This window comes from Phaenicophaeus curvirostris, chromosome 1, assembly GCF_032191515.1.
Source record: "Phaenicophaeus curvirostris isolate KB17595 chromosome 1, BPBGC_Pcur_1.0, whole genome shotgun sequence".
Classification (NCBI taxonomy): Eukaryota; Metazoa; Chordata; class Aves; order Cuculiformes; family Cuculidae; genus Phaenicophaeus; species Phaenicophaeus curvirostris.
The window spans coordinates 66,565,014-66,583,707 of record NC_091392.1 but is presented as its reverse complement, the minus strand read 5'-3'; the positions used below and the strand labels follow the sequence as shown (position 1 = coordinate 66,583,707).

Genomic DNA, 18,694 nt, shown 5'->3' with positions numbered 1-18,694 from the left:
AAAAACACAAAATAGAAAAACTGCTGGGCTTTTTCTGCTGGGGTAGTTCTGCACCCACTGTATTTCCTCTATCTTACTGTCTTATTCTGTCTTTGCTGGGGCAGGATTTCTCCACCTTTTCACATTGTCTACTCTCTGCACTGAAAAGAAAAAAATTCAGCTCCTTCCTGCTGTTACTGAATGGGTTTAAAAAAACCCTTCACTGATAAAAATGCTAGTCCTCTTGTATTTGTCATCTGTGTGTAGTCAGCCTGAAAGCCGTCCAGAGAAGGGGATTTTCTTTGCTTTGCACAGTATCACATTTCTAAAAACCTTGCCTCCCTCCTCCCAGGATGCCTTTGGCAGCACCTGTGGGGATGTGACCCACTGAAAGAAAAAAACACTCTCTTCCACAAAGCTCCCTATTGGGTGCTTAAGAGATGAACTGCAGTCTCTCTCTCCTTCAGTTACCAGTTGATAAAACACCTCCCTGTGGTGAAGGAGGGATAAACAAGGCTCCTTTGGTTCTTACAAAGGTTTCTGCGTGATGTAGCCCAAAGAAATGAAGTGTGTTCAGCCAGTGAAAGTATTGCTTCTTTTCAGTGGTCAACTGATGCACCGCGGGCTTTGGCACAAGCAGAGAACCAATCCAGGCTGCAGGCTGGGCAACGTCTGGAGGGTGACTTCAGCAGTGCTCTGGCGTTTGCATGCGTGTTCCTCTCCCTGGTCCCTTCACCCGCTCTCTATTGTGAAGCTTACCTTTTGGAAGGTAGTTTCCAAGGCGCCTCTTGCACGCATATGGTGGGTGACAAGGGGGCTGCATGGCCTTCCACTGTGCTGACAGTGCTGGGGTAGCTGGGAGGGCTGGGGAAGCGGCACAGGGCAGTGTTGTTGGCATTGTTGATGTTGGCATTAGAGCCTGAAGATGAGTAGCTGCTGGGAGTGAAGGTGGAGTCCACCAGCTTCTCATGAGATGGAGACTCGGTATCTCCCTGGTTGTTGCCAGACTTATTGATGTGCAAAGGTCGCTGGGTGGTGAATGTCTGGGGGAATGCGCTCCTGCCATCACTTTGGTAATAGCTGACGTGGTTTCCAAACAAGCCTCCTGCTCTCTGTCAGAGAAACAGAAATGATTTTCCCTTTGTGAGTAAGAAGACATGTCAGGACCATGTTTTCTGCTTTGCCTGTTGAGGGAAAAAAGTGAGGACCAAAGCTTGCATGACGGCACTGGTGCTCTCTCTGCCAGAGGATCACGCATGAGCACCTTTACACACAGCCTGTGAAAGCTTTAGCTTTCTAAGATATTTCAGAGGCCTGTCGAGATGCACAGGTGAGGCAAAGGTGCCTCTGCACCAGTCTTGTGAGAGCAGGACTGGTTAGGGATGCAAGAATCAGGTAACTGCCCTCAGTTTTGACAGTGCAGTTGCAAAGCGCCTTTTAGACATAAGATGGAATTTGAGAAGGGCACCAGAAACTATTAAGCACCTTTAGGAACAAATGAAGAAAGATTTAATGGGCCAGTTATGTATTATTTAGATGATGAATAATGAAAGGGACAGATGGTATCTTTCTATAAAGAATGGAGGAAAATCCCAAAGGAGAGGAAATACTACCAGAAGAGACAATTACAAGAAATATGAATTAAGTAAGAAAGAGAAGATTTAGGTAATCTGCTCAGAAAATTTCCTCCTTTCATAGGAACTGTATTGGGTTCTGGTGTACTTTTCGGAAGGATGCTACTTGTGCCACTGAAAGGAGGAGTGAACAAAAAGCTGAATTGTGCCTTGCTGCTGCTCTGCGAACTGTAAGATGACTAAAACCATCTGTTTTGGAAACTTCCATTGAGAAGAAAATCGGACAAAAATTGTACAAAAATCTCAGGACCTGGCACTCTGAGTCTACCATTTTGTTTTCCAGAAGGGTCTAGAAAACAAGAACGAGGGCCCAGGTGAAATACAGAATATATGAAAGAGAATATAGCACTCAGAGCTCAGCTCCTGGTCTAGTCTCAGCTTGTAAACACATTCACCACCTACCCGGAAGATATCATCTTCAGAGGCAGCAGAAACAGCTTCTTTCATGGCCTTATCTAGCTCTTCTTCAGCTGTCAGGTCTCCAGAAATTGCTCGTCGGATCTCTGGCCCAATGTCGTGAAGTGTGCGCAAACCAGCCTGCAAAACAGCAAACTACAGAGCTTCATATCTCCGAGTGGGTACATAAGAAATAAAAGCAGTGTTATTTTTATCTAAGCACTATGGAGCCCCTTTACTTAATACAGCATCCCCAGCTCCTACAAAACCACCACAAAAGTTTGTTCTTTCCTCTCCAACTTAGAAAGGGAGAAACTCTTAGCTATCCAACCAAGGAATGTTTGTTGCTAGTCCCCTGCTTCATCACAATAGGACACAGACAATAATCCACAGGCTTGACTAAGCAAGTCTGCATGCTTTAAACTCTGGGTTCTCAGATCAACAACGACAAGCCTTAGAGCAGCCACAATTCCAGCCTAGCCATGTACTTGGCACCTGTGAAAATATCTTCTCTTTAATCAGCAGCTTAAATATGGATTTAATAGCTAAACTTCTAGCATCTGGACCTGGACAGTCCTCAAATGCCTCACTGACTGGAATCCATTCCAGGGGGTCCATCCAGGAAGGTATGCTGTGGGTATTCTGAGACCTCATCCTGTATCTGTGCCTGTGACACAGCACTTCTCAGCTTGCTGGAGCTCCAGTCACCCTTCTTCCTTACTCTACACTCAACAGGCATAAATGACGCTGCATGTACAGTCAATGGAGCTTTCTCACTCTTTCACACAATCTGGTAGTCCACCCAGTGAACTTGTAGCACAAGAGTGAACAGATCCCAGGTCTCAGATCCTTACACCCATCTGTTGGATGGCCTTGGCATCCAGGTGTGCTTTTGGCTTTTGAACTGATTTCGACTCCTTGCAACATGCTCTCCCCGAATCTCCTCAGAAAGGGTAGAATGAATGTGGCAATAAAGAAATATCTGCTGGACATTTCATATCAGTTCTCCAAAAGGAACCCAAATTTCAAATATTAGCATCAGATTGATAAATTATGGATACACCTCACTTGTGTGTTCCACCTCCAGAGCTAAAGGGTGTCGCCTGTGACACATTTGTGTGTATCCAAAAGGATTGATGTGGTAATTCAAGAGGCCTACAAGCTCCTTTCCAGTGGGTATAGCCCATCGCAGCCCCCAGAAAGCTTGAGAGGGAAGTGGGGTCAGATGCCTCTACTGTACCACCCCCAGCCAGCCTGTGCCCGTTTGTCACCTGTAAGGAGAGTGCGTTGCGCTGGGAAGGTTTGCCCACCAGTCCCTGTTCTTTACGTTTCTTGAACTTTCGGAAATACTCCTGAATCAGGAAAGTGGCGTAGAACTTGCCAACTGTCACCTCGTCATCTGCAAAGGGATATTAAAATAAAAAATAATCAAAACAAGCAACTGCTATTAAACAGTATATTTGCTAATGTGACCTTTGCCATTTAAAGCAGAAACACAAGGTACTGCTGTACATTTCTGCTTTTAACAGCATCAGGATGCAGGGCTTAAGGAAGAGATTGCTCCAGAACCAGAGTTACTCTAAGTAGTTGGGAGAAGGTGTGTGCATGGCATTTGGATAGGCTGGCTCTGCTGGCAGAGAACCCCTATAGCTACGCAACTCTGGATGTTTGTTGCTTTTGATGAAGTGCTTCTGACCTTATCAGTCTCTGGTACTGGTCGACCACATAGGATCTTGCTGTAGAAGCAGCCTCCCAGTCTGGATCAACACACGCTGCTGCTCTGTCTCGTGATAGCCTGGGGTAATGTACTCAGAGTCCAGGCTCACCAAGAGCATCTGACTGACCATCCATCTCAGACCTGGCTCTGCCCTTCTCTGCATTGAAATTCTGTCTGGTTATGCCTAGCATGGGTGTGAATGAACTCAAATGACCATCACACCCCAGAAATGCGAGTGTTGCTGTATTCCCATTCAGTACAAACCGTCAATGAGCCAAAATGTGCACTAAGTTTTTATCCAGGTAACTCTCCTCCTTTCTCCAAACCCGCTGGACATTTTATAAGACAAACACTGACTTCAGAGTAAAAGAACACGGTTATATGCCACAGTAAATGTAGCTTAGCTACATATGAAGGGGTTGTGAGATGAAGCTGCATCCTTAACTTTAGCATGAGGACATGGCTCTTATGCAGTTAGATGAAGTCCAAATCCTCATCCTTAGAGCTACTTAGCTCTGCCTGCTTCCCTTGCCTCAGGCACAGATAATGTCCAAGTAACAGTAGGTGCCAGGTAATGTCCACGAGAGCAAATACCTATGGCAAAACTGGGGAAATATCTAGGAATAAAGGTTTCTATCTCCTATTTATAAACCTTTTCTTCCTTCCCTAGTTCCTCTGTGGTAGGAATGTGTTATTTATGTTAGTACAGGAAGAAACAGATATCAGCCTGATGACATACAGGTAACAGCCGGTAGAAGAAAGGTTGTCCCATATATTCCACCTGATGATCACGAAGGGCAGTAGGACATGTCAGGTGGGAAAAAAACCCAGTGAGATTCAGAGACTGGGACAAGATCCTGCACTCACCTCCAGCGGGGGGCACCACCTGGTCCAGCAGCTTCATACTGGTGCGCTTCCAGATTTTCTTAATTATTGCTCTCAGCTCTTCGTTGGCTTGCTCCAGGTTACCTGCAGGGTGAAAATCATCAGAGACTGGAATTAAGCAGGCCCTGCAGAGGAGCAATTTTGTGTCTGGCATGGCAATGGCAATCTTAGTAGGAAAATATCAGAGCTTTTTCAATAGTGGAAAGTTTTAGGTAAAGAGATGCTCTGACCATTGCTAAAGTCCTCTCAACAGCAAGAGGTCTTCTTCCTAAATATGCATAGTCATCTCCGGGTAGGAAGGTGACTGTGCTACTAATTGATAGTCTGTAACAGCCGGAAACAACAGAACCATGGTGCTACTTTATCCTGAAAAACAACAATCCTATTTAACACTTCAAATTTTAATTGAGATCCAGTGAAGGCTAAATATGATGAGAATAGAGGTCAGTTAATGGAAAACTACAGCTTGAGGAAATAATGGCTGGCAAAGATGTATCTAGAAATCTGAAGACCTGGATCCGCTTGCAGTACTTCACAGGAATTACCTGTTGCGATCCCTGTCTCCCAGCAGATCTCAAGCTTTTCACACGGTGCCAGGAGTCTGCCTTGGAGAGTCTGCAGTGCTCTAACAAGGCACTCCAGGCATGTGCAAGGCTTTCACTATGCAGCTGAAAGGACTGTCCCAGGATAGTTGTGTTTTTCCTCTGAAGATCAGTATAGGCTATAACAAGCCTTTTAGGTAACTGTTTGAACTTAGACGTAACATGTTCCTCCAAAGGGCTGTGAGATAAGTGAGACATTAATCAAGACACACTACCCCTTTGAGAGCGAGTGAAGTGGATTCAGTTTATATCCTTTCCTCCTAGGTACACATTTCCTTCCAAATGACTCACTTTCAGTTTTATTTCTTGATTTATACACATTCAAATGCCTTATAATTGAAGCTCTCTACTCTTGCTGTGTGTACTAAAACACTGTATTTTCCTCCTGAAGTTGCTGTTCCTGAAGCTTTTCTTATTGCTCCCCAGTGTGCTGCACAGGGTTCTGCATGCCAGTAGCTCTTTAAACAGGGTGCAGTGAAGACGGGGACACTAACTAACTTGCTGAGGATGAAACAGATCGACAGCATCAAATGTAGAAATCTGACTCAGAAAGACTAATTCCAAACTCCTGCCCTAACCACTTACAAGATCCTGCTAAGGCAAGAAAGCAAGCAGGCAAGCAGTTTGAGGCTTTTGGTGGTTTCCCAGGAGTTCACTGTCAATGACTCCAGGAATTTGAGGCTAAGACAGACAAGAAAATTGTGTCCTTTCTGGGTCTTTGTTTTGTAAGACACAAGATGTCCTACAGGGGTTGTGGCTGGCTTTTCCTCAGTAGACCCTCTTTGGCTGCAGCCAAATTCTGTTTAGCACAACATTCAAGGCCTTCGTATAATGTTTTGATCTTACCACCTTTTTTTGGCTCAGCTGTCAGAATAATCCGTGTACAGTAAGCTAGGGTTCTGCTTGTCTCTCTTTCCCCTTGCCTGAAATGTGATGCAGCCACTCCCGAGGCAGGGGTGCTTAGCTGTGAATTACAAACCCATACACTATTAGAGCACCTAATTAATACACGAAACAGGTTTTGACTTAGGACCAGTATCTTTCATTACAATAGGTGAGAGGGGACAAGCTGAGCCCAAAATCTTGTCTTCTTTCCCCAGCTACACCTGTTGGTCTATGCAAAGCTATTAACACTCCCTTTACTTCTCATCTGTCTTTAGGCCTGCAACACCACTGTCACTACAGTCTGATGTTAACTCATGATAATGGAAGCACAGGAGGAGTTCAGTGAGGTGAGATCCTCGAGTCCAAGCTCTTTCGCCTCCCTTAGATTGGAAGATCAGTGGCAACAGCAGTGTAAAAGTGGCTCAGCTACTCAGCCATTTTCCTCAAGAGGAGGCTTCTTTGCCCTTCTTCCTTCTCCTGACTGTTGTTTGAGCAGACATTGATCTAAAACGTTTTAAGTTTGAGACCGTTGTAAGGAACGTGATCAATAATCTGAGATGATACCATGGGAAGCACCAGCTTCCTAAGTAACTGGAAACAGTTTTCTCTCCCTAAATGATATTATTTCTCCAATTATCTTCACATTGCTTTTTGTACCGTAACTGGGATCATTTTACACAACATGTCCTTATTGTTGTATTCCATCTCAGCACACTTCAGTGTGAACACCACTCAGCTACCTTTGCAGCCTTGCAGTCGGCATGTTTCTTACCTTCTGTCTTGATCCTCAGTGCTGTTCTGACCAACGCAAAGAGAGTGGCATTGAACATGACAGTCCCATCACTGTTCAGTGGCATATTCATGGAGACAAGGCGCTGTGGAGTAAGGAGAAGAAAGAGAATGTTCACATTGCCAACAAATGGACTGAAGCAAACTCTTCCTTATGCCGTCATGATACTCTCCAGACCTGCCACCTCTCTTATGTGCGCACCCATGGCCTGTGGATTTAGTTACACACTTATAAAAATACTTGTCCTTTCCACCAATGGTCCCAACCATGGTGTGTGTTTGCTCTAGGGTCTCTCTCCCATTGCTAAATACTCTGTTTTCTTCAGTGCAGCTATCACTTTCTAGCCTTTGTTTTCCCCAGTGGCCAGTGGGAGTTTGCCCACAGTGTATTATATGGACAAGGTTTCTTCGAGTCCTCAAACCATTTTGCTTTTAAATTACACCTATTACTCTTATCAGAAGCAAACTGATTTTTTTGATGCCTCGTGAGGCACTTGCAAACTCACCTGTACTAAAGCTGTGACTGATGCAAACGTGTATAAACAGGGAGCCAGAACCTTTCTTTTAGGTGACAGGTTGGAAAAAAGGGGATTAACCAAACCGGATAAAGCTGGTCTGCTTTATCTAGCTATTCCTCCTCTCCGTTTTAAAACAAGGTTATATCAGCTCTGCAGTAATTCTGTAAAGCCATGTAGGACAGAGAGTGAGCGCTGAGTACTGTTGCAGCTGCAGGGTGAACTTGAGTGAGACCAACAACATATATCTGAGACAGATGTGGCAGAGTCACAGATCTTATGTGCTCACTTCTGTCTCAGAAGGTAAGGCACTAGGGACTTGGTTTGAACTGTAAGGCTTTCGGGAGTCGATTTGTTTGAGGTCACTTTCAAGCGACAGGCAGGTTCAGTATGAAACTGGAGGAAAGGATGTCACCCACCATCGCTGCCACTGCAATCACAGACTGTGGGGTTGGAATCAGATCGAGACAACAAACAATTGTGAGACAGCAGACTGAAAGGGATTGGCAGAAGGCCACAGAGTCATATATTTCTGTATACAGACCCCAGACTTTGTATTTTGCTGAGTTTGATGTAAAAAACAACTGCAAGTTTCATATACAAACTCTGGGATTTGCGATGTGATGAAAAAAGAACTTCAAGTGAAGAAAGCAGAAAGATTATGCACATGCCATTATTCACTACAGAGAGTCCTTTTTCATAGATTGGCGTCTCACAACCAAAGAAACAAGTGAGACATTTTCACAGAATATTTGTTCTTGACCTTTCTGTATTTTAACACCATGCTCACCCTGCTATTTAATATCTGTCACTTGTTTATGCAAGAATGAAAGGGTTTTGGTGCACCGCTTCGCCCAAATTAAATCTCAGAGGTATTTTTACTTGCCCTGTCTGTATTAATCTCTTGTGGGACCTGTGTTTGACACCACAGACACGCAGACATGCGTTGACTCAGCGCTCGCTGTTGGAGAGCTATTGTTTGCATGGATGCTCTCCTGGCTGGAGAGCAGGCTGGAGCTGAGCTGCTGTCTCTGACCAGCAGCAACCCTCCTGCTGGGGACCCTCTGGCCCTGGGCTGAGTTGTCACCTCCCAAAGGAGCCAGGGAGAGGCGCGGGGCAGCTGGGGGACTGGTTCAAACACGTGCTGTTTGCTGGCTGTGCAGTCCACGCTCCCGACCCACTCCTGCTCCCAGGCTATAAAATGCCACCACAGGCTATTTAGTTGCGACTCCCCACCTTCCCTGACCCTTACTTTACAAGCCACCCGGTGAGGGCAGAGCTTCCCGAAGCCGAGAGGGGGCTGAATCCGCCGGAGTAGTGTCACCACGTCCAAGTGTTTGATCCGTCCCCTAGAGAAGAAAGCGCAGTGAGGGTTGCATCCTTCCCATGGGGTGACCTGCTGATCCACCTGCGGAGTGCGGATGCAGCTGCGACAGTCACTGAGATCTTTCCGACCATGCGCTGCCACTCTCTGTAGCCCAGGCATAGCTGAAGGCATTATTTCAGGCTTCTCACATTCAGCGGGGAGATTCAGATTAGGTATTAGGATGAAAATTTTTAATGTGAGACACTGGAACAGGTTGTCCAGAGAAGTCATGGATGCCCCATCCCTGGAGGTGTTCAAGGCCAGGTTGGATGAGGCTTTGAGCAACCTGATCCAGTGGAAGGTGTCTTGCCCATAGCAGGGGCATTGAAACTGGATGACCTCTAAGGTCCCTTCCAACTCAAACCATTCTATGATTTTATGATTCCTCAGGATTTGCCCAGCACTCATATAACTTCTACTGGTACAGAAAATCCTGCTGTCAGTCATACATGAGTCAATACTCACAGGAATTTACTTCAGTGTTTTGAATGTTACAGTTCCTTAGTACAGGAATGGACAATTCGTGGTTATCCTCTCACCACTGACCTGCTCAAAATCCATGGCTGCTTGTTTACCTGTCGGTCTTAGGGCTACAACATGCACAGAAGTGCAATGAGTCTCTCTTTTTTTTTCCTCGTGCTTTAACTCCCAAATAAATAGCCCCAAGACACTGTCTTTTGATACTTGTTTATGCTTTAGGCTGTCACTGGAGCCAGTGCAAAACAAAGTGCTGAACTTCATCCACAGCAGCAGCTGGGTTTCTTTTACGTTCTGTAAATGGCATCTCATGGAGGGAGGAGAGCTACCAGAGCCAGAGGTGAGGCTTCAATCATGAGACATGGCTAGGGAAGAGGTAAAAAAAGAGCTTCCCATTTATAGATGAGAAGGAATAGGATGTCATTTGGACTGAGCAGCTATCTATAATATAGCTTCAAACACTGCAGTCTTGCCTTCAAACAAGCACAAATAGTAGCATCTGTTTTGTTAACAAACAGTATATTGATTAGAATTCTGTGCTTATCCCCTATCCATATTAAAGGTCTCTCTGGGCAGTTGCCATGGATGAGAAGAAAGGTTTCAATTTATGTATCACTCTGATACTGTGACATGCAGTCACGTATTGCAGAACCTGAGCCCAAATTAATTTTGACATCATGTTTCCTAAAGAGTTCTACTTTTAGTTTACACTCAGGTCTCTTTCCACAGTTTTTGCATTATGAAGGGGGCTTTGCAATTATAACTGTCAAATGCATGGTAATGTCACAGAGATCTAAGTGCACTTTAAGCCTAAGCATGTGTCAAACAGAGCAGATAATACTCAATGTCAGTTAAGCTCTTGTGCGAGTTGTTCTTGTGTAACTTTAAATCCCTGCAAGTCTGCTGATGTGAATAACCCTGCAGACAATGTAACGCAGCCATGTGAAGGTACAGGTTGTGATGGGCCTATATGACAAATGACAAAAGGGAGCCTTGAGCACAGCAGCTCTACTGTGAGTAGAAAGCCAAATATTAAGACTCACAGCTCAATATCCCAAACACGCGAAACAATAAACTAACACTCTAACCTCCTTTACTCAATTTCCTGCTGCTCTTTCCAAACAGTCTTTATCTCCCCCTAACTTAAAGTGAAGCAATGTCCTGCCAGGTAACAGTGCAGCCTAAATGCTGAGATTTTTCTACGTATCCTTGCACTGCTGGCTTATGGTTTCACCAGCAAATCCTTGTGGAGGTACCCATTTTAGGATTTTTGCAGAAAAAGAAGTCTTGTGTGAGGAACATGACACTTACTGCACACGATCTAGAGAACAGTAAATAACAGGCTTGTTCTCCTGAGGAACTCTGATATCCAGGTTGGGTTACTTACTTGGCTTCAGGATCATACTCTGCCCAAATCCTTTTAAACTCATCCAGGTGGTGTGGTCCTAAAATGGACCAGTCCCGCGTCAGGTAATCAAAGTTATCCATTATAACGGCTACAAAAAGATTGATGATCTGCAAACAAGACAGAGGTGACTTGATGGATGAGGCAGGTAACAGTAGACTTCACTGGGTTCTCCATTTGAGGTTTGGATTTGGACTCATAAAATTAGGAAGCCATTGGAGGTGGGTTTCCTGTTCCCCCATGCCAGCACCCCAGTCTAAATTTAAAGATCCCAGAGGTGGGATCTTCTCAGCTGGTCACATTTTTCTCTTTCCTTCTGAATGGAAGAGGCCCAAGCTTGCCAAATGCTCAGACATACTGTGGTGGCTTTTTATTTATCTGTGTCTTTGCCCAGAGGAATGCGGTAGTGACAGGAAAACCTGGGATTTATCCTCTACAGGCAGTGGAGCTGAGATAAAAGTCCCTTCTTCTGGCCCAAGACCAAAACTTTCAAAATGTTGCTGCTGTTCACTGGGAGAGTTTTGCGCACTGATGCCAGCTGCAGAGCATGTGCTATTGCTCTGAGCAATGCTGCACTGCCAACACAGAGCAGATGCAAGTGGGATATGTGTATTCTCACAGTCATTGCTGCTGGCAGGGGAAGAAAAAGCTGCTCAGCAGCCAGAAGGAAGGTAGGAGGGAAGGTGGGAAGTGTGGCTGAGGCGTTGCTAGCCTCAGCACAGCCCACAACACGCTAATTTGGTTTTCTCATTGAGAGGGAGGGGGGAATAGTGCTCCTCTGCTGTATACAAAGGATTGGGTTTGGAAGCAGAGCATCCCACAGAGCTGGAGGGAGGCAGGAATGGCAGTGACCAGAGGTTGTTGTCACTGAAAAGTTGCTGCTTGGAAAGACCCCATGGGAAGATTTCCCCTCTTTGAGATCATTCATCTGCTGTGCAGTGCTGATACCTGGTGAGGCAGGGGCTCATACTGACAGAAGACAAGTTTTGGTTCCTGGGACAAACTCACCAGGAAGGCACAGAGCATGTAGAAGCTGATGAAATAGAAGACAGCGAAGCTGCTGCCACAGGAGTGGTCGGCTTCAGTGGAGTTTGCTGGCTCCGACTCTGGATCGCACTTCTTGTCTGGGAGACACGCCAGCATGATTTCCTGCCAGGCCTCACCAGTGGCACACCTGGGCATGGCAAAGAGCAAGGAAAGACAGCGGTGACCTTTGACGTGAGAGAGACCAGCACATTAGCAACCTGTTCTTGCTCCCATGAACATTAATGGGAATTGTGTCACTGAGGTCAGTTTAAGAACAACTTAGACTGGTGGCTGGGCTTTGACATACATTGGTATATCCTGCTCCTCTTTTTGGCTTTGATGTTATCATCAGCATGTTGTTCCTGACTGGCTTTGCCTAGTCTGGGTATGGGGCTATCATGCTCCAACCAGCACATGGAAAAACTTGAAAATGAGAAGTGAGTGTTGAATTTCTGCCAACTCCTCACCCCTTCAACACCCCTCCCTGGTCCCAGCACACCTCACTACAGCTGGAGCTGGATGATGTGCTAAGCTGAGGTGGGCACGGTCATGCCAAAGCACAAGTGGGAGCTCATGTCGCTTTTCCTGCTAAAATAAAATGGAAGCAGTACTGGCTCAATTTGAGCAAAAGGAGGAGGTTGTGATGAACATCAACATTTCAGAGCACTGAAAACTGGCTAACTTCCTTCTGAGTGGGAAGACTTGCCTCCCTCCACAGTTGGCCAGTGTCTGCTGATAGGGTACAAGGCTTAATGGACCAGTCCTTTCATCTGATGCAACTCCTAGGCTCCCCTGCTAAGAGATAACAAGTTTCTACTCACCTCGTGAGCATGACAAGGTAGAAGGAGATAGGCTGTGCCCAAGAGTAGAGGAATCGTGTTCCCAGACTGACACAATCCAGAGTTGTCAGATACCCACCTGAAAAGCAGCAGCACTGCCTGGGGGAACGTCTGGAAGTTGTTGTTGCGGTTGATTTCTGTGGTATCATTCAGCGCAATTTTACCAAACACCTGGCAGAAAGCAGAGTTCTTTTCAGGTTAGCCTTGCAAAATCCCCAAACTTTTTTGTCACCTGTAGCTCTTGGCCTCACCCTGACCCTGATATAGAACAGAATCTGTTCTTCTCTTAAAAAATGTTTCCATGGGTCTTCCATACTTGCTGTTGCTTCCCTTGCTTGTGCTTGCTATGTGCTTTTTCCCAGAAAAGCACTCATATTGTAAGAGGAGGCATCTTTTGGTAAAAACAAGACATCCATTCTTAGTTCACACACTGTGAACACGTGATATGGGGCCTTATTTTAACAAGGAGGGGGTCCAGCTGAAACAAATCAATAAGGCTCCTTCTTTCATTGCTTATCTGTCTTCAGCAGGAGAAAATGACAGCAAAAGACTGGCAGCTGCAAAGCCTTGAGCTTCCAATTCTGTGGGGTGCCTTGTGTCTTCCCAAACAGTGCGAAGTGCATTGCCTTGTATCTGGAAATTGCATAAATGCCTGCCCTTCTAGCAGCCGTTCTTGTCACCAGCAGGTGTTTCAGGGACCCCCAGAATGCTGCAGTGTGAAGGTGATGACTAGATTTGCCCAGACAAGGACAGCTTACACCTTCCTTCCATGCTCAACCAACTGTCGCTGTATCAACTAGTTCATCCAGCCACAGCATGAAGAGTGCGACCATCAACAAATGTTTTAGGGGCTTGCCCTTCGATGTGAAGTCCCCAGTGCAGGTGAGTTTCAGGGTTCTTTGAAAAAGTCTTATATAACTTTGGTATTTTCAGGCACTGGGACTGAGAGCTTAACAAACCTTGCCTAGCAGAAAGGTCTCTGCACAGCGTAGTCAGTCAGGACTATTTATTCCCCATCGATAGCAATGTGACAGAGAGCTCAAGGACTGAGAGCTGTAATCTCGTGGCCAAAACGAGCAGCAGGAACAGAGCAGCTCCCAGAGAACATGGAGCTTCTTTTCAAGCAAATGTCACTGATAATTAACACCCCAAGAGAAACAATGACGTGGGGAGAAGCGCAGAGACAATGGCGGGGAGGCCGTGCCAGATGGGAGGGAGGGTCTGTACATGGCAGGCTTCCTGCAGAGGTTCCTCATGGGTATGAGGGCCCTTCCCAACCCTGGCTGCCCCCACGCTGTGGGTAGCAGTGACAGACCCAGCTGCACTGAGGCGGAGCAGGATGACAGTTTAAATGCTCAGAGGCAGTTTTGAGCTCAGCCAGCCCGTGTTTTTCATTTCAAGCGAGTGTAGGCAAAAGAATTTGCCATGCTGGAAGCCTGATTCGCCTTTCAACCTTCCAGCTTCCCTCAAACAAGGCACTGGTGGCAGCTACTGTGGGTGCTTTGCTTTAGGCACTTACGAGTAGCTGTAGGTAGAGATTCCTCTCTCACGGCCTCTCCAGTCTGTGCCTCCTGGGCCGTGATATGAGTAGCTTCATCCATCAGCACTAATTTGGATTTTTCCACTTGGGCAAACTATGTAGCAAGGCTTGAATGTTTTTACGCTCCAAGTCAGGGCAGGAGATAAGTGATAGGTCTCCTATATGTGGGAAATTCTTATGTTTTTTGTCAGATTTGGTATAGCTAGTCTTTCAAGGTAGCTGCTTAATGGAGTGAGGAAGGATTTTCCTTCTTATGTATCCCTGTGTGTGAGGGAACTCTATGTGTCAGCACATTGAAGAAAGCAGCACACAAAGTATCTGAAATGCCATTTGGACAAAAATTGATGATAACAGGTCTGTGGGCTCTAAGCAAAAAGGGAAAATGAGAAAAGTTGGTTTTCTCATTGGAAGACAGGAGGGCAGGAAGCAATCTAGTAATACAGATCAGTGTGAAAGACAGATGTATGATCTTCAGGCTGCTGAGATGATTAAAACAGAGGCTTGAACATAAGCCAAAGATTAAATAGCCAACTTAGAAATAGCTGACAGAAACGGGAGTAGAATTACAGAAAAAAATATCTAGCCTTGGCAGTGCTCCGATCACTGTAGACCCCATCTGTGTGGGTGCTTAGAAGCCATTTTTAATGCTTCATGTAGCTACGTAACACTAACATAATACTCTCAAGTGATTTTCTGTATAGCACAGGTAATCCTGTAAGATAGTGGCCATTTGCGCTAGTTAGGTATTACAGGGAAAACTGGCAAGTTTACAGTAACAGTTTAGTAGACTAAACGACAGCTGCAATTACTGGGGGCAGCTGAGATAACCTGTGATAATTCAAGGAAAGATTAGTTTCATCTTTCGAACTGGGGGAAGGTAGACCGAGCCTGCGAAAAGATGAGATTGCAATAACAGGAAACAAATTAAAACAAGGTCAGAGAGGTCAGATGATTTTTGTTACAAATTCTGTCCACATTGTGAAACAAAGAAGCCTGTCATGTTTGAAGACCTCTGGAAGCAATTATGCGATGCCTTTCTATACTCTGGTCCCTGGTCCCAGATGGCTGACTTGTCTCGAGATCTTTGATTAACACCAAAGTGGAAAGCGAAGCTTAGTTTGAAAAGCAGCACAACAAATGAGGCTGGGACTGTCACAGACGGTGCCTATACCACTTGCTTTCTTCAATGGTCTGTATGCGGCATCAGTTTCTTACACAGTTGAATGCTCAGGCTGGTTCCAAGTTAATTTTGTCAACTGAATAGGGTATTGTATTGGTGCAGCTTCCTGAAGAATTGGCATAAATACAGAGTGTCAGTACGTTGGGTCTGATCCTACATTTACCTTCACGGATGTGAATCAAAAGCTTCTCTTTACAACTCGGTGGAAACTACACCAGTATGAAAGCAATGCAAGAGAAAAATTGGGTTTGTTCAGTGCAACATTGCCATAAGCCCATTTAAACAACTATTTTGAACCAATGAGTGAGCCAGTAAATCTTTGCTACCACTGCTGGGTATTCCTTTGAGACTGTGGAGGGCAGGCACGGGTCTTTTACTGTTTGCATATTGCATTCTGCCATTTAATGGGTAATTTTTTTTCAAGAGTGTGTTGTGCTTCTGTTGGAAGTGCATAGGCAGACAATGTTTTCCAACCAGGGTTAGCTGCCATCTTACCTTACTGAGTGAAGACATTCTTGTAAGTCCCTAAAACCATACATTGGTCTAATTACTTTATAAGTGAGCTACCAAAACTCTAACAGGAGAAGACAGACACAACTGAGCTCTTTAGCATCACTTACCTGCATCCCGATCACAGCATAGATGAAGAACAACATCACTATTAAAAGAGCCACATAAGGGAGAGCCTAGAAATGGAAAAGAAAAAAAAAAAAAAAAAGAGAGCAGTGTGTCTCCGCCGAGCCTGGCACGCTAGAGTTTGGTTCATGCTTCTGGCTTTGGGAAATTGGGCAGAGGCTGGCCCCAAACGTGGAGTCTGTAATTTGTCCAGATGGCCACTAGATGCCTCTACAGGCCCACATTTGCTTGCCCTCCCCGCCACCACCCTGCTACCACCCAGCTCAGGCAGGCTCTGACTCTGCTGGTTTAACTATGTTGCTTTCAAGTCAGTCCTGCCCTTGACGGAGTGAGACAAGCGAGGGCAAAACCAGTGTCCACTGCTGCTTACCAAGAGGAGAAATTTCTCATAGTCAGTACTATTATAGTACTAATGGAAATGTGATTTTCTTTTTTTTTTTTTCCTGGAACCAGTCTGGTGAAATATAAAATGCAACAGTTGCCAAGATCCAAATTCAAGATTTCTGCTGCAACGGCTGGCAGCATCCTAAGTACCTAAAGCAGCATCAGCTTGGTTCCCTGTTCAGTGTCAGGAGTCTGTGATGGTGTGCGCAATGCACTAAGTGTCCGTGATCAGCTACTGAAGAGGAAAGGCAGAGCCCCAATAGGCACAGCTGCCTCCTAAGGAAGAGGGCAATGTGATCAGCAAAGTCTTGAGTGCTGTCCTTTTCCTCTGCCACTAACAGGAGTCAAGGGTACAGCTCAGGACCTCACAGGCTCAGGCTTTTGAGAAGGATTTTTTTACTCTGTTGTTTTTGAAATATGTAGTGTTCAGGCTAGAGATTTCCAGACCTTACTTCAGAGGCAATTAATACTCACATTAATCCCAAAAATGTGAGTACAGTCCCTGATCTGGATTTTGAATGCCCCACTTCACAGGGTATAGAAACCCTTCACAGAGTATAAAAGGCCTACAGTGTTACTATTTCTTTTAATATAAGATTATTGCCATATTTTGTACTTAGGCCTAAATTCAACAGGGCTAATCCTATAGAAGAATCAAAGAGAAATTTTCACTGACCACTATGGAGATTTGACAAAGATCAGCAGAAACAATCCAAAAGAGATCTGAATATTAAAACAGCAAAAAATTCAAGCCTTTAAATGATGTCTGTAATCATAATCTTGAGGCTCAGGGGCGTATTCCTCTGTATTTTATGAGGTTGGACAAATGTGTATGGTTACTCCATAATGTCAGTGGAGATACATCAGGTCAGGATTGGCCCTTGATCCTATGTGATGATCTAGTTGGGCCTTGACACACACAAGACCTAAGAAGAGCTCCTGGGATAATGTTCAGACAGCACCTGAGGTGCAGATCCTCACCTGTTCTTCTGGGGATGGGATAAGAGTCTTCTCTTCTGGCCATGTGGCCCTCTACTTTCTTTCCATGTTCTTCTGCTCAGCCCACTCTTGTCCACTGATGTACCTTCCTAACCATCTTTGCCTCTTATTCCCCATGTCTCCTTCAGCTCCCCACTTCTCTTGCTGGCTCTGCCCTCCTCTTCTGTGTTCCTGTCCTTCCTTGGCTTTACCGCTCCATCTTTGTGATTCCCACGGCCTTGCCTTGCCCTCAGCACCCTTCTCACTTCCTACTCCTCCCACTCGCCAGCCTGGACTCTGTTCCGCTCTCTGCAGGCGGAAACCCTGCTGAGCATTTTCCCATCCCACACTCCTCTGACTGGTGACCCAACTTGTATGTAAGCCCTGTGCACCATGCACAGGGCACATGGCAATGAGCTCTGATCCCCACCACAAGTTTGTTGCTTATTAAGCTGCCCTGTGTGAGCAGAGATGCTCCCTGGAAGCATGTGGGGACACAGAGAAGAGCCCATGCCTGACAAAGTCTGCACGGATCCCAGATTTTGACAGTGGGAGTGGCTGATCTAAGAGCTCTGCACAGTGGCTATTCTAAACTACAGGAGGAGCCTCCCAGTAGTAGCAAAAGGAGGAGCTCTGAGCAGAGAATACCGTGTTATAAACGGCTAAAGGCTTTCAAGGGAAAAGGCGCTTGCATTAAGTGCCTTTATTTTTTTTACCCTGCTATAGAAGATACCTCCCTTGATACTTTTCTCCCATCACCCTACAACCCTGCCTAAAAGTGACCTCCAGTCAAGGAGATCTGAAGGTCACTGGAGGGAAGTACCAGGCGCTCCCTTTCCCATCCATCTCATCCTCTCCAGCCAAGAGCTGTGGCAAGCGGAGCTCAGGATACAAGCAAGCTATTGCTAAAGAGGCTGGAGGGGCACAGGGGCAAGGGGAGAAGCAGGAACTGGAAAGTGTGACTCTGTTCCCTGCATCAGTAATAGCTGAGCTGTGCCAAGGGAATCTCATTCCTGTGCACACAGACAAAATGGTTCCCACTGGAGCTGCTCAAATAACAACCTGAAAGTTAACAACCACGAAAGCAATGGAAAAAGTCACTTGTGGTACGGATAACTCAGAAAACTGCTGTGCAATATTAGATTGCCTGGCAATCAAAGAGTGAGCAAAATGAGAGTCCTTTGCATGAGCCTGATGGTCTGGCTACCTAATTCAACTGAGAGCTGCACTGGAAAATGTCTAGATTGTTCCCTAGTGGACACGTGCTACTTCTGCCAACAGAGACAGAAGCTGTGGTGGTTCACTGCACTGCAGGCTTTGGTCCCAGCTTGTGTTGTAGCTGATGAGATTTAAGTTTTAAAGCATGGATCAGCTCCTTTCCCATTTGAGTCAATACAAATGCTATCAACCATTTAAAGCCTCAGGCTGAGGGATGTTGCTGTTTCAAGACTTGTATATTGA

The 18,694-nt window shown here is 45.6% G+C and overlaps 2 protein-coding genes across 30 annotated transcripts in view; one reads left to right on the top strand and one right to left on the bottom strand.

Annotated features, from left to right (window-relative positions):
* CACNA1C (calcium voltage-gated channel subunit alpha1 C) overlaps positions 1–18,694 on the bottom strand; it is a 480,521-nt gene that overhangs the window by 9,632 nt on the left and 452,195 nt on the right. For 12 of the 23 annotated variants that reach the window (XM_069861396.1, XM_069861462.1, XM_069861443.1 and 9 more), the window contains 10 exons: positions 15,856–15,921; positions 12,595–12,686; positions 11,659–11,824; positions 10,633–10,760; positions 8,655–8,751; positions 6,871–6,973; positions 4,594–4,695; positions 3,281–3,408; positions 2,016–2,150; positions 739–1,091 (listed from right to left, as the gene is read on the bottom strand). In XM_069861396.1, the coding sequence (XP_069717497.1) occupies positions 739–1,091; positions 2,016–2,150; positions 3,281–3,408; positions 4,594–4,695; positions 6,871–6,973; positions 8,655–8,751; positions 10,633–10,760; positions 11,659–11,824; positions 12,595–12,686; positions 15,856–15,921 (1,370 nt within the window). Of the gene's footprint in view, positions 1–738; positions 1,092–2,015; positions 2,166–3,280; positions 3,409–4,593; positions 4,696–6,870; positions 6,974–8,654; positions 8,752–10,632; positions 10,761–11,658; positions 11,825–12,594; positions 12,687–15,855; positions 15,922–18,694 lie in introns of all 23 variants that reach the window. The other 11 variants (XM_069861296.1, XM_069861480.1, XM_069861314.1 and 8 more) reach the window with 1 other exon arrangement.
* MICAL3 (microtubule associated monooxygenase, calponin and LIM domain containing 3) overlaps positions 1–18,694 on the top strand; it is a 571,168-nt gene that overhangs the window by 518,050 nt on the left and 34,424 nt on the right. The gene's annotated exons all lie outside the window — the stretch shown is intronic.